Here is a 15,885-nt window from a genome sequence, read left to right on the forward strand (position 1 = left end):
ATGTCTCTCTCTCTCTCCTTTTCCTCTCCATCCCCCTCTGTCTTCTCTCTTTCTCCTCCCCATCCCTCTGTCTTCCTCCCTTTTTTCTCTCTCTCTCCCTCTCTCTCCCCCTCTCTCCCTTTATGCTCTCCCTCCCTATCCCCACCCACCCCCTCTCCCTCCCTATCCCCACCCCCCTCTCCCTCCCTTTATGCTCTCCCTCCCTATCCCCACCCACCCCCCTCTCCCTCCCTGTCCCCACCCACCCCCCTCTCCTCTCTCTCAGGTAAGTACTGGCACTCTGTGCAGCGTTACTCTCCCAGGCTGTCCCTGTCTCTGCGCGAGGCCCAGAGAGGAGACTCAGAGGAGGAGACCGTCAGTGCCATGGCCTCTCTCTCCGTGGCCAACCAACACATGGAAAAAAGGTGGGTTGTCGTCATCTGTCCAATTCTTAATGGAGCCCTGACCCCCCCCCCCCCCCCCCCCCTCCCCACTTGTTGTACTTTGGTAAGTTTGGGTAGCCCCTGTGTTCCTGACATCTCGTCTTCTCTTCTTCCCTCGCCTAGGCCAGAGGAGGAACCAATGGAGGAGGAGCCGCCGTTGTAGGGGAGCACAGGGAAGCATAAGGGAGTCGCACTGTGACCGTTGGCCTCTGCAGCTCAGGAGACATCCTCTGAAGAGTGTCCCTTTAATTTAGTCCCCTCCCCCCATGCCACGTCAATTTCCTTGATTGGCGGCTTGTCAGCCAATGAGGGAGAGGGGATAGGCTCTGCCTCAGAGTAGGGAGCCAATCGGGAGACGGAGGACTGAATTCGAAAAAAAGCATCAGCGTCGTCCGCTTAGCAGCACTCAGAGAGGTTTGTTTCTGCCAGTCTCCTCCAAGGCTAGCCACGAAGGCTAGCGTAGCAACCTAGCGTGGAAGGAAGGCGGCCGTATTTGGAGTAGGGGGTGAAAATGGCACTTTGTTGCAGAAAGGTGCTACACTCCAATGAGCATATGTGGAGACGTACTGAGATAGAGGGACTTTGTCCCGGCTGTACAACACAGTCAGCCTGAAGTTTTCTTAACGGTTTTATCACCCGTTTTCCCCCAAAATGGAGGGTGTTATACCGACAGAGACAACGATTTCCTTTTTTGAAGTGCTGGAAGCCTCAGGAGGTCTGTGGGGACTGCCATTGGCTGAGGGACCAGTAGACTTGACTGGCCCCATTAGCTAAAGAACAAGCAGTCTTTGCCCTTATTGGATAATTAGGTAACAACCTGATTGGTCCAGCCTGTAGTTAGTGATAGATGGTCAGCGAATGAGAGGAGTGCCTTTGAGGATCCGATGGATTTCAGGATTGTATCGGAAAAGATTGCCTTAAATGTTATTTTTTTCTTTCCAGGGCAGAGACAGTGAGTCAGACAGAGAGAAAGACATTTTCCTGCCCTGTTAAAGTAATCTCAGCATGTTTACCAGGAATGTGATGTAGTAGACAGCGTTTGTGTCTCGCACAACCTCTCTTAAAAGTTACTTTACTTTTGGATGGATATATTTTTCTGTATTAAAGGCTTCAAAAAGGTAGTTGCCAGCTACAATAGATAGACAGACGTCCAACTTTCAATTGAATCATAAAGTACTGTTGAAGGTTAGCATTTAGCCTTATGTAGCTTCCCTTTAACACATAAGAAATCCATCTGATTGAGAACTGTAGGGGGAAAAATAGCATGCATTTCACCAGAAAGAGACCCTGTCATTTGCCAGATTAGAAAAAAAGCCAAAGCATGAGTTTGCATCCAGCTCTTTCGTAACCACTAGTTACGTCAAGTCAAGAAAGTATTGCAGTATTGGCCCTTTCAAACAAGGCAAACAAGGACGCCGTACGATTTCATAACTGTTGATCAAAGTGAGATCTGAACCCTCTGTTGAATAGTGATATGAACTCCACTTGTGTTTCTTGATATGGCAACTACCTTGGTTACTTACTTGGTTGTAGGATAAACATCAGTTCTGTATTCTGAAGTTAACATATTGAAAAGGCAGTAACAAGTGTTACCTGCTGTCTTTGAAATTATACTGTATCATTTTAACATCAAATTGTTTATCCGCTACTACACCGTCATGATTTCGTCATGTTCATTTTTTCAATCAGTGATCTCAAGTGTCCACACTATTTGTGACATGTGTAACATGTATGCAATTCTAAAAAAAAATGTTCAACGTTATATTTTAGATTTGTTTAACTGTCTTTTGTTGTTCACTCTCTGTTACAGTTTGTACGGTTACACGGTTAGCATCACATGCTCAAGACTATTTTCCCTTTCTTTGAGTACATTTCTCTTCATACATTCAAAATAAGAGAATAGGGCATTTCTATATTGTACTGCGATTCCAGCATTGTGTAATTACTACATATCCTGTTTCTAGGAGATTTATACACAGAAAATCTATGATTATATATAAGAGCTATGATGTTGTGAAAGTCGTACGGCAGAAGTAATACTTATCCCAGTGACCCTTAAAAAGCTTGGATTGTTGAATGCACTGTTTTGAGCTGTCTTTGGGGTACTTCAGCAGCACTGTATTTTGCAGTGGTCTTGTTCCTACACAACTCAAGAACACAAAGAGAGGTCATAAACTGACTGTTTTGTACTGTACTGTATCTTCCTGGCTTCACAGTAGCTAATGTCTCAAGAAAAAGCACGGTGCATTGAAGAAGTTTAAAGGTGAAGCTTGTAGTTTTGCGCGTTGCTGCCCTCTTTGGCCACACTGAAAATGTGAAACGTGCATAGGCTGCGTTTTATAATAGCTGCAAATATGTGCATATCCTTGTAAACAAATGAAAACGTAAAATAGGTACGTAAAGGCCAGTGCTAAACCTCTACACCAGATTTCAGAAAACAATTAGTTTGGACCATAACAGCGCTATTCACTGAACGTGCTTTATCATGTGATCTCATTATTTGATCGCTATAGACTTATCATGGCCATTTAGCACTATTAAAGCTCAAATCGACATACTTGACATTTTAAATGTCTACTGCATTCGGACCACAACCAAAAGACCATTACTGAAGTTACTCTTGACAAGAGTAAATGATCCTGTTGTTGACGGTTTTACTGCCGTGCCACCACGGTTAGGTCACCTCACCTCAACAACATCACGACATGTTACAACATTTGACGTTGAAGCTGCATCAGCGAGGTTCTCACGTTGTTGCGACGACATTAAAGCCACAAGGTTGTTTGTACTTGTAGCCATGGCCTCCTTTTTGTATAGCGATTAAGAACACATTCCACTTGTTTTTTTAGTTCTGCTCATACCATTCCGCTTATTTACTGCGTTTCTGAAACCCAAGGGTCGCTGTGTGTCTGAGTGGCCTTGATGGCTTTTTTTAAATGTTAATTAAATGTTTCTTTAATGTTTCTTTATGCTTACTTTTACCACCTCTAATTCTCTGCATGGTCTGTGTCGGCATGCCCGTTTGTCTTTGTAACACACTGTATTTGCACAATAGAAGATTAACACTGGAGGACTAAAGCCCTCCCAATCGCATCCCAGAATGTCCAGTGGGACAGATTCTTCTTCTTTGGTGCCCTTTGATGTACTAATGATCCAAAAGATGTTGGATTTTAGTTGTCCAAATGAATCCACTTAAAACATTTGATTTTTATTTCAAAGTATTTTGATTTTTAAAGATTATCCAGCACTTACAGACAATAGATTTGACTGTATTTCAGAGGAACTTATGCTAGGCCAACCTCTGAGTGTATTTACACCTATCTATCTAGACTGCTCTTTCACTCCCAAAGAATGTTTTTTTTAGAGAGAGAGAGTGGTGTGGGATAGGCACGACTGAGGTAGAGAAATGCCTAAAGGTTTGACTTTCTTACAGTTCTTCATTTGTTTTATTGGGAAAGGCATTTTCTGATTGTCTTTACCCACTCGGCCACTTCAGCCAGTTCTATTTATGACCACTGTGGTTCAAGAGCAATTCTTGGTTTACAAATGTAAATGAAAAAAAATAGTTATTTTTGTTCTCTTTGTTTGTCTCTCCGTTGTTAAATATGATATCTCTTGTTGGGACGTATGCTTTTGACATTTCGTCTCAGACTATCAACTATAAAAATATATTTCAGAAAAATGAAAATGTCTCATTTGTATTCCTATTTGAGTATCCATGTTGTCCATTTATTATCCATTTTAATAATACATTTTGTCAGATTTTTAACACCCTGTTCAAAATCTAACCTCCTAACCCCTCCATAGATGTCTCTTAACGTATCTGACAGAATTGCAGAAGCAATATTCTGGTATGATAGAGGCATATCTTACCCAGCTGATTATCTAACCCTTGTAGTTCGATCTGAGTGGTTTCTACACAGTATCGAGGTTGACTTTGGATAAGTTCTTTGGATTGCTCAAGACAGGGATTTCTTTGTCTCCACGCCATCTCCTGGATGAACCATGCAACTGCAGTCTCCTCATGAACAGCTGTATTGTGTGTGCACAGTTGTACCATTAGATGGCACCAAAGACTTGAATATCATGGAGTAAGATGGAATTGAACTGACATCCCTGATGGAGATAGCGTTTCTGAGGAGTTTGAGACTGACATGATCCTGTGTTTGTAGACCAGATTATCCAGCGGTGGGAGCATTAACAAGGCAACGCATTAACAAGGCAATCATTGACTGGACTCATAAAGTCTAGACATTTTTTAGAAAGATTTGTACACCTTGTTTTAATCAATTGGAACGTTTTTACAATGGGACATATTTTCAACGTTTCTCAAGAGTTTGTTCTGTATGGTCCTACTAGGGCCTTTGCTCTTGCTTCCTGGTCCTTGGCCTCCCACATTCTAGCCCTGCACCTCCCACACCCTACATCCCCCCACGCCCTACGCCTGCACCTCCCATGCCCTATCCCTCCCACACCCTACCACTACCCCACCCACACCGTACCCCTCCCACACCCTACCACTACCCCACCCACACCGTACCCCTACCCCTACAACTCCCACATTCTACCCCACCCACAACCCACACCCTACCTCTACCGCTTCAATATGCATACTATATATCTGACAGGACTTAATGAAGTAAAGGATTTGAGAGGCATTTGTATGTTAGCCTGGTCGAACCAGCTAGATCGCCCCATAGTTCATATACTGTTTCACTTCACCTGTCCGTCTGGCATTCAGCAACTAAATGAGCCCTGAGAAAACCTATAATACAGCCGACCAATCAACACATGCTAAAAGACAATGGGGGAGGTTTGAGTTTGGTTTTCTGATTGTTTGAAGGTTGATCCAATCGCTACAAATTAGTTTTGTGCAACGCCCCCAGGCATTAACCAGTTTCAATAAGGAGGAATGGCAGATTGATACGTGAAGTGAAACAGAATGTTGAATGGAACGATCAGACTAGTTCCATCAGGTTATTTCCCTGCACTGCACACAAAAAGCTCATCTCCACCTGCATCGATACGGGAGAAGACGGGAGTTGTCTCGAGGCTGGCTGCAAGCATGACATACGTGATCTATAGTCATACAGAAGAGGTCAACACCCACACATCCTTGTCCCTGCATATTAATGTACTACTCTTCCCATGCAATCAGAGTGGTAATATCATCGGCTGTATGTGTACTGTGTGTGAATGGTCTTTTCTGATGAGCTAGAAACACCTCCACCCACACAAGGGGAGATAAACACACAAGGGGAGATAAAATATATCATTAGGAATTGAAAAGAGGCATGTTATTACACTCATATTACTTTTCTACAAGTGTCTCTTATTAGAAGCTTAACAAATAACTGAATGGCTGCTCTAGTGAAACTTACCACAGCTACTCCAAATGATCCTCTGGCTCAGTTGGTAGAGCACGGCGTTAACAACGCCTAGGTTGGAGGTTCGATTCCCGCTGGGACCATATGTACTGAAAAATGTATGCACTCACTGCAATGTAAGTCGCTTTGGATAAAAGCATCAGCTAAATGGCATATATATATATATATATTATTTCACTGAAACCTGGCCCTTATTGCAAGCAATGTGACAATGAGTGTTCAGTATTTTTCTACTTAACAAAACATTAGATTTTAATGAACCCTATACAGTATGGCATGACGGCACAGGGTAGGTATGTATGTCACTCTTGAACCAATGGAACAAATGAAAAGGTACAAATCCCACCCTACCAGTGCACCGGGCTAAAACATCCACTACTGTTGTTTCACTTTGGATGACATCTTACTGGTCTTTGATTCAGAGGGCTCTTTTCCCCACATAACATTAACCATAGTCTTTGAATAATGCGATGCCTATGCAGCCAAATTGTAATGAATCTTGATGATAGTAGTTACTTCAGGACAGGGGAGGCTGGTGGAGGTAAAAATCAGAGGACGGGCTCATTGTAATGCATGGAATGGATGAAGAATTGACATGTGTTTGCATGGAATGGATGAGGAATGGTATCCAACACACGTGATACCATGTGATCATCCATTCCATGTTTTACAATTTGCTCATCCTACAATTTCTACCTCCACCAGCCTCCCCTACTTCAGGATTTAGTCAGGTCTCGTCTATTTAGTCAGGTTTAGTCAGGTCCTGGTTAGGGCATGTGCCCACAATAAACTCCTAGCCCTAAATGTGTCAGAAACTGTCCAGTGTCACACAGACTAAAGATGTATTCTAGGCAGATTATTGATAGCAGCTGAGAGGTTGACTAGTATAGACTGATAGAAGCCCTCTCTCTCAACCAGTCTCCTTATGGAGGTGAAGGAAGAGAGTTGTTAAAGCTGCTCTATTTACTCTCCCCTCAAAGGGGCTATGCCAGGAATGTTGGGAATCTGACTGATCCCAGGGTGTCCCGGTATGGCTCCGAGCGTTCCCGCTCATGTTCTGGGAACCCCGACCCGACCTACCTGATGGGCTGAAATGTGACACTGGCCCACCGTGGGAAACACACAGCAACACGCTCCCTGAGTAGAGACATCACTAGGGAGGAGGGCCCCCACTCTCTCTCTCTCTCTCTCTTTCTTTCTTTCTTTCGTTCTTTCTTTCTTTGTCACTGTTTTGTCTTTTTTTGCTCTAATTTTATGTCATTTGCTGTCTTTATCTCTCTCTTAACTTTCTCAAGTTATGTATCCAAGAGTTTTTTTTTCCCCAATTCAAATTAATTTAATGAATTCTGAATTCTGAATTGACCCCAACCTTGACTCGGTGACAGGGCATTGTGGGTGTCAGTGGAGTGGCCAATGAGAGCTCTCCTGAAGCTCTTTAGATCAGCGAGCGTCGCTACTCTGTGCCTGTTCTTCACACGTTACCCAGGCAACAGCACAGCTCCACACGAACTTCCTTTGGCGTGAGCCTCCTACTTTTTGGTGGTGTGAAACGGTGTGTGTGTGTGTGTGTGTGTGTGTTACCATCCAACTCTAGCTAATGATAGGAGCACATCAAAACATTTCTCTGCCCTGAATGCAGTATTGATTTATATCTCTGTGCTTCTGAAGTTACTCTTCAATTGTAACTTGGGGGGAAAAGAGGTCGATAATGTTGGTGTGCAAATTCTACACGGTCCACCATAACACTTAGGAATAGCTGTGCGCGTGCGCGTGCGTGTGTGTGTGTGTGTGCGGCACTGTTACATTGGCGTGGGTGGGCTGCCCTGTTCATGTTTATTCATAGCCATGCTTATCGCTCAGGTTTAGATGCTTCCCTACAGTACCCCTCTCTCTCTCTCTCTCTCTCTCTCTCTCTCACTCTCTCTCTCTCACTCTTTCTCTATCTCTCACTCTCTCTCTCTCTCTCTCTCTCTCTTTCACTGACAGAGAGGGCCTCTGTACATTGCCCATACATTACCCATGTTATTCTTCTTCTTCATGAACTAAAGTATCTCCTGTACACAAATGTGAACTAATAGACCGTAAAGCACATGCACAGTATTATGCACACCTTCACTTACCTTTACACACACCAACATGCACCTTTACACCATGCACTCTGACGGATACACACACACACACACACACACACACACACACACACACACACACACACACACACACACACACACACACACACACACACACACACACACACACACACACACACACACACACACACACACACACACACACACACACACACAGGTGTAGGCAGTACAGAACGGGGGAGAGTCATGGACAGCCCACACAGCTGAGTCGTGACTCCCATGTGGAGTAGCAGTAGGAGGCAGTCTTTTTACACGGGTGGCCCTGGAAACCATTACTAAATGTTACATAAAAGTTCCAGAAACCAACCCAAACCACTTGGAGGCAGGGCATCCAGTTCTCCTCTCTGCCCACTCCCGAGAGTACCGCCCGGGAACTGTGGGATCCACCAAATCCTCCTCTTCCTCCTCCTTTTCTGACAGTGTTATTTGTGGATGTTTGACTATATTCAAATATTCAAAGTGACCCGATCGAGACTGCAGCATACCAAACATGACCTATCATACTCTAGCCAACACAGTTATTCACAGATGAAAAAGCATTTACACTTGAATATATTTCATCTGTAGTTCTGTATTTTGCAACGGTCTCTTTGATTGGACATAGAGTAGGAAACATAGGAAAAGACCTTGATGTTACGAGACATTCACTTTAACACCTAGAGCTTTAATCACAATTTTGCTTGCTTGGAGCTCTTGATGAAAATCACCCACTCATAGTGAAGTGCTTCCAAACATGAGCGTTTCAGTTGTTCTATAGCATTTTAACGCCGTTGCTTGGCAACTGCAACTAGCCCCCCTTCCTTGCAAAAACACAATATTGTGATCGGACAATTGTCACTTGTTGTCAGTTGAATGTTCTTATGTCTATTGAGTGAATGACAAGGTTTTTCTCCTTCGGGCATGTGCCCTCTGCAACGCTCTCCTCTGATTTCATTTGCCTGTCTCTCTCTATCTATTGAATTATTGGTCTATCCTGCTCTGGTCTGTCTGTTTGTCAGTGTTGTCGTCTGTGTCAGTCTGTCTGTCTTTCTACCTTTCTCCCTACAGGATGTAGCCTACAGTATAAGCTAGCTGCACCACAAATACAAAATATTAACTTTTGGCTCTCAACCAGCACTATTCACACTTGTCCTCTGTTGCTATGGCTTCAGGAGTCATTGTGCTTTGTGTAGCTGTCTTCGCCTCGTCAAGGCCAGAGTGTTTGACGAAGATATTGCCTTGAATAGGATGAATCACTTTGCTCAATAGTGTGTGTGTGTGTGTGTGTGTGTGTGTGTGTGTGCACTGTAACTACCAAGGGAGGAACTACTGTAGTATGACAGTAGAACACAATATACTTTTATTACAACAACTCAAACAATGGAGGATGATCAGAAATATTCTGGGCTCAACCTCTCTTACTGACGTATACCATGGAGCCATGGTATTTGATGTTTAAATGCGATTTGAAAAGACAGAATACCATTTTCTGTTCTATATATGAAGCTTCATATGAGACTTGTTGGGTTTATTTTGCAGTGCTACATTTCTTTGCATCTCATTTTTAATTTAGAGCAAGCTCATCATGGCACAAACACTGGAAACCTGCACAAGCAAAAATGGTTATGGTGCAATGCGTTTGACTGTTCAATGTTAAAATTGTGTCTGTCCCTACGTAAATGGGTGATTAGATACACAAATGTCATCTTGATTGTCTTTATCGCCTTTAAATTGCAAAAAAGCAGTTGCACCATTGCTGCTTTGTCTTTTTAGCCAGGAGGCAAGATAACCGTTCTTTGCCAGAATACACCCACACACCCCATGTGTTCTTTCTCTCTCACACACATCAGCACACTACATATACACTATAACACACACACACACACACACAGATACAGATACACACACAGATACACACATTCATGCATACTGGCTTTTTACGTTGAATAGGAATTGAATGGGAAGAATGTACAGGGTCAAGACATTACAATGCAATGATTCAATTGTTTCAGCATTGCTGTGGCTCAAATCCTCACTCACTGTTAATGCTTTCCTAGCAAAAACAATTAGAATCTTAGGTATCTTGTACTGCCATAGAGATACATACAGTGCCTTCTGTAAGCATTTTTTCTTATTTTGGTTCTATACTCCAAAAGTTTGAATTTGAAATCATACATTTAATATGAGGTCAATGTGTGGACTGCCAGCTCCCATTGAACCCACCAGGATCTTGGGAAGTCCCTTTTTTTTCCACTCTTTCCTCTTGCCATTCCTCTGATACTCTGATGTTCATCTTTGTCTCATCTGTCCACAATACCCTTTTTCCGAACTCTGCAGGCTCTTTTCATTTCTTCATTTCGCTATAACCTGGTGTGGCAGACGGCAGGGAGGGGTGAGGGGAGTGATAATTAAAAGGAGGTATCTTGCAGCCCGCTGGCTCCACCCCCGAGCCATATATGGACTTCCTGCCCCAACAAGGCACACCTGTGAATCGTTAAGCCACCAGGGCTTGGGGATAAAAGAGGGAGCAGGCTGCCCAAACGAGGGAGAAGTAGGAGAGAAGTATCTGTGTGATTACCCGCTGTGACCTGGACTGTCGCATTACCAGTCCCCCCCCCCCCCCCCCCCCCCCCCTGTGTATCGAACTGTTTTGGCTGAAGACCCGCTTTTGGAATACCCCTGGATAACAGACAAAGGACTCTGAGTAAGGATTGTGGACTTCTGAATAGATAGCTGAATTCCCCCGCCCTAATAAAATTACCTCTAATAAAATTCCCAATTGCATTTGAATAGTACTTGTGTGTGTGTTTTGTTATCAAACTTGGTGGCATGAAAACCCCACTCCCTTGAACCTGCTACACTGGCCATCCTGGTTTTGAGGCTAACTAGTGGTTTGTACCTTGGAGTTTAATAGCCTCTGTAGTTCTGCTGGTGAAGTCTTCTGCGGATGGAAGTGCAAACCCAATGCAGGTCAGAAAAACACTGAAACGTATCTGTACTTTAGCAACTGACTGCGCCTGCATTGGTGTCAGATGTCGCTATGGTGGCGCCGATAAACGTCTCTCAAACCTGACTAATCCGAAACACCCATCAAGCCAATTGTCCAAATACTTTTGGTGCCCTGAAATAGGGGGATTATGTAGAAAAAGTGTTGTTATTTCTAAATGGTGAAACCAATATTAATACAAATACTCTCAAATAAGAGCTGACAATCTGTACTTTAACCTCATCTTAATTCTTTGATTTTGAATCCAAACTCTTGGAGAATAGAGCCGAAAGAAGAAAAGATGCTTGATTGTCCAAATACTTACAGAGGGCACTGGATATTAAACATAATATCGGTTACTCTCATAATTTCCATGTATTTGCCTTCATAAGTTTTGTGAAATACATCTATCATACAGATTAGTTTTTTAGAGTTCCTGTATATTCCTGAATATATCATTCAAATCATCTTTTCATAGTAATACGTAGAACAAATCGTCCTGAATCGAATGTATGAGAATACAAACAAACACCATGCTACCATTCCATGTGATTCCTTCTTTCTACTCTTAACAGTGTTCTCCACAGACTGAACACTGAGTCAGGATCACAAAGGGCCACACCTGCACCCACACACACACCCACGAGCCGTATGCACACACACACACACACACACACACACAGACATACACACATATACCCTCTCTCACACGGATGCGGGCTGTATGAATGCACAAACAGGGTGTCACACACATCCAGTGCTGTTTAGTAACAGAACGTGACCTCGAGCGTTACTATCACATTTGACCACTTTACCAAGACAGTTGCCGTTATTCTCTTGGCTCTAGTGGGCCTTAGCCCCTTATCAGCTACAGATGCAGATTATAGAGGTAGCCAGAGGGGGATTCCCACACATTCCAGTGTGTGTGTGTGTGTGTGTGTGTGTGTGTGCATATCAAGCTTGTGCGTGCGTGCGTGCGTGCGTGCGTACATGCGTATGTGTGTGTGTGTGTGTGGGGGGGGGGGGGCGTACCTGGTTGGCTTTACATGAGTGTCCCGGAGCATTAAAGAGGCCTCTATCGGAGGTCACCGAGTTCTTGCTGAACAGCCAGTGGATATCCAGTCCTTTTGTCCTGGGTGTTGTAAAGCACATTCCATAGCAACAGCCTGACCACTCAGCAAGAGGAACTGGATTCTCTGGGCGTCCAGGAAAATGCCTGCAGAGAAATAGAGTCCATCTAAACCAGTAGGATGACTGTTCCAGAACTATTACCATTAGTTTGTGTGTTTCATGTGGGAAGATAGTTTGTTTCCATATCATTTATTATTTCACTGGTTGTTTTTCAAGAAGATAGCCTCAACCAGTCTTCCCAGCTTTACCGCAGACGTTTTGCTTTGCAATGTACAACTTCCAATGAAAGCCCACAGACACACTTAAGGACACACTTGTATGAATATCAGTCACCCCGCTCACTCATATTGTATCAACTTGCTAATGTAACATCAAGGCCTCATCTCTGTAGTCAAAAGTGGCTTCTTCTAATATGCTACAGTATGAAAGTCCATACATCATAAACTGCAGAATGTAAACATAACTGGAGACACTTGTCATTTTTGGAGAAAAACTGATTGCTAGCAAAGGAGAGTCAAAGTGGTCGCTAATTAACAGTAAAAACAATGAAATTATGAGGTATTTAGCTGGCAAAAACAGTCTACATACCGTTACTTCACTACTAGTCTGACTCACTTTTTCTAGCAATCATAACATTGCTGTGCTGTCTCCAAAAATGACGAGTGACTCCGGTTATGTTTACATTCTGCAGTTTATGACGTATGGACTTTCATAGCGTATTGTCTCTCTGGAAAGAAATGTTTGGCACCCAGCATACTGCTTTACCCTAATCTATAGTTTCAGATCAGTAAAGATCAAGGACAGAAGACAAGGTGGGAATGTCATGCTAGAGATTTGAGATGCATCCCAAGGCAAATGACAAAATGAAGGAAGTCACTCTAGGGTCGATATCTCCAAAAGCCCAACAGATATAAGAGGAGTTTGTGGTTTCTTGTGCTCGCTCAAAGCCCTGAGCTTGCATGCAAATGACGGCTTTTAAACACAAGATAGCAGGTTTCAACACTAATTTTGCTTCAAACACCCTTTGCTTCAAAACTGGCTCTCTGGGAGCACTTTTTCGTTCCCAGAGGTGATTTGAAATGTAATTGCTCGTCAATTCAAAGTGCCTTAACAGTCTGATAGCCTCCCAACCCCCCTTCTCTCTCTCTCCCTCTCTGTCTCTACCTCGCTCTCTCCCTCTTTCTCTGACTGTTTTCATATTTCAGCAGAGAACTGTATATTTTCCACCCCCGCACATTTTTAGCCCTTTAGACACAGATGCATTACCTGAATGTAAATTACTATGGTAGACATCCAATCTTTGGGAACATTACCAAAAAACCTCTTTGAAAAACAAGTGACAGTGGATGACTCAAACTCTACAGCAAATTGAGGCTTGGATGTGCCATATTTATACATTTACATATTTAATATTATACTTGAATATATTTTTCTATGTGCCACATTTTCCTCCCCATATTTTTTCAGACATCTTTTTGGAAGACCTACTTGACACACTGTTGAACATGTTAGTTACACAGACTGTATAATCTCAACCTCCTTGTGAAGGTCTCAGCCTCAAGATGATAACCAAAATCCCTTATGTTTTGGTTAAAGTAGAGCACAAACCGAGCCGTTTTCACGAAAAGCAAAGCACATCTTCAGATGTATTTTTCTCCAAACTGGTGGTTAATTCGTTCTAATTAGATTTTACCCTCGTGGTCCTGGGTTCAATCATTTCCATTGATTCTTTGCTGATTGCAGTTCCTCAGATAGAGGATTGACCAAGAAACTGAAATGTTGTAGCTAGTCTCTGTGTGCCGCAGTACTAGAAAATATGACTCTATCTGAATCAACATTATGAACACCATGTTATAGGTGTAGCAGATGATAGGGAGGTCACTTTCAAGTAATATGTTTGGCTTTTATGGGCTAGTTGTAATGTGGGTGGCTTTAGGAGTATGTTGTGTTCACTTGTTATGGGCAGAGTATCATATCTCGGAGCAGGTAAGTTACTGCTACAGTACAGTGTTGCCGTGACTCTGATCTATAGAGTTGGCAGTCAACTGCTGGGCTTGCTGCCTGACAGAGACAGTGGTCAAAGCACATGGCCATGTAGCACATGGCTAAGTTAGAATTTTGCAGTGACATTGACATGAATTACTGACACCCGTACAGTGTGTCCACTACATGCTATGGCCAACCACCATCCCCCTCACTGGAAAACTTTAACTTTATTTCTATGTTTTATACCAAAATGTTATATAATTTTGTGTACTTTAAGAGCTCTGCATTTCAATTTAAAAAATGTTCAACTATATATGACATTCATTCTGGAATGCATACAAGTAGGCCTATTGTAATTTGATGATGGGTGTCTATCTTTCATTCAAAACCCAGGTGTTGGACAGTGACAGAAAATGTGTTACTCAGCGCAGTGTGTGTGTGTGTGTGTGTGTTGGAGTGCTGCGTGGGGTATTGAGTGGTCAGCTGATGGGGGTTTGCTGGGTAGGCACTGTGGAGGCTGAGAGCTCTAGAGAGCAGTGTGTGGGTTGGAAGCCTCCTCTCTCTCTTTCTTTCTCCTACACAGTCTAGAACTTACACACACACACACACACACACACACACACACACACACACACACACACACACACACACACACTGGAGTGTGAAGCTGGGGGTGGGGAGGTGCTCGGTAGTTAAGCCTGCTTGCAGCCTGTCCATTGATCAGTGTGGACTGGGACGAGAGAGACACAGCCACACTACAGACAAAGCTCCTAGTTCACTGTAGGGAACTGCAGATAGAGAGAGAGAGAGAGAGAGAGAGAGAGAGAGAGAGAGAGAAGGCAGATCACATTGGTTGGGCTGCTGTCTGGACCATGTGCACACTGCACAGGTAAGCGCTCACTATCGCAGTCAGTGTGTGTGTGTGTGTGTGTGTGTGTGTGTGTGTGTGTGTGTGTGTGTGTGTGTGTGTGTGTGTGTGTGTGTGTGTGTGTGTGTGTGAGAGAGAGAGAGAGAGAGAGAGAGAGGGAGAGAGTGAGTGTGTCTGTGTGAGTCTCTTTGTGTTTGGGGCACTGCAGAGGATTGTGCATGGAACGAACTACATTGTTAGAACAGCATATGTGGTCCGCAGTCGAAACATCCACTCTGATTTACTCAATTACCAGCGCAGCCTCCAATAACGCTGCCACATTTCATTTCAACAGGAGGCTCAATGTTTGTGATGTGTTTGCTATATATTATTTTTTTCAGATTGTGTGTATGTCTTCAAATCTGTGATGTGTTGTTTCTAGTCAGATGAGGGCAGGATTTATTCACCATAAACAATATGCTATAGTGTGTGTGTGTGTGTGTGTTTTGTCAGTGTCTGTGTCTGTGTCAGTGTCTGTGTCTGTGTGCGCTGTTCCCAGACATATCTTTAGGTGCCGACACTATTCCAGGGTGGGAAAATCAGGGAGAGTGTACCGGTTTTTCAAGTCGAGTCTGGGAGAGAGAGGAGGCAGTTGGTGTAGTGGTGTAGTGTAGGGATCCCACAATAGGTGTGTGAGTGCATGTGCACGTGTGGACATGTGTGTGTGTGCGTGTGTAGGGGGGAGGATGGCAGCCTGTGTGTAATATACTTTCATCATGCTTTCTCTCTCTGTCTCCCGCCCCTCTCTCCTTCTCTCTCTCTCTCTCTCTCTCTCTCTCTCTCTCTCTCTCTCTCTCTCTCTCTCTCTCTCTTTCTCTCTCTCTCTCTCTCTCTCTCTCATTCCTCACTGAATTCGTAACACTAAACATCAAATTGTTATCAATGGGTTATTTCATTGTGAGGCAATGGCCATGTCCTTCAGAATTTGAGAATTAAA

The 15,885-nt window shown here is 43.5% G+C and overlaps 1 protein-coding gene across 2 annotated transcripts in view; it reads left to right on the plus strand.

Annotated features, from left to right (window-relative positions):
* LOC310815097 (histone deacetylase 4-like) overlaps positions 1-4,092 on the plus strand; it is a gene marked incomplete at its 5' end in the record, with an annotated part of 41,686 nt that extends 37,594 nt beyond the window's left edge. For both annotated transcript variants that reach the window (XM_083684726.1, XM_083684725.1), the window contains 2 exons: positions 266-404; positions 546-4,092. In XM_083684726.1, coding sequence (XP_083540852.1) covers positions 266-404; positions 546-585 — 179 coding nt within the window. In that variant the 3' untranslated portion in view covers positions 586-4,092. The remainder of the gene's footprint in view (positions 1-265; positions 405-545) is intronic.
* Positions 4,093-15,885: the final 11,793 nt, after the last annotated feature.

The sequence above is a fragment of the Argentina silus genome (assembly GCF_951799395.1).
Source record: "Argentina silus genome assembly, chromosome: 14".
NCBI classification, from domain to species: Eukaryota; Metazoa; Chordata; class Actinopteri; order Argentiniformes; family Argentinidae; genus Argentina; species Argentina silus.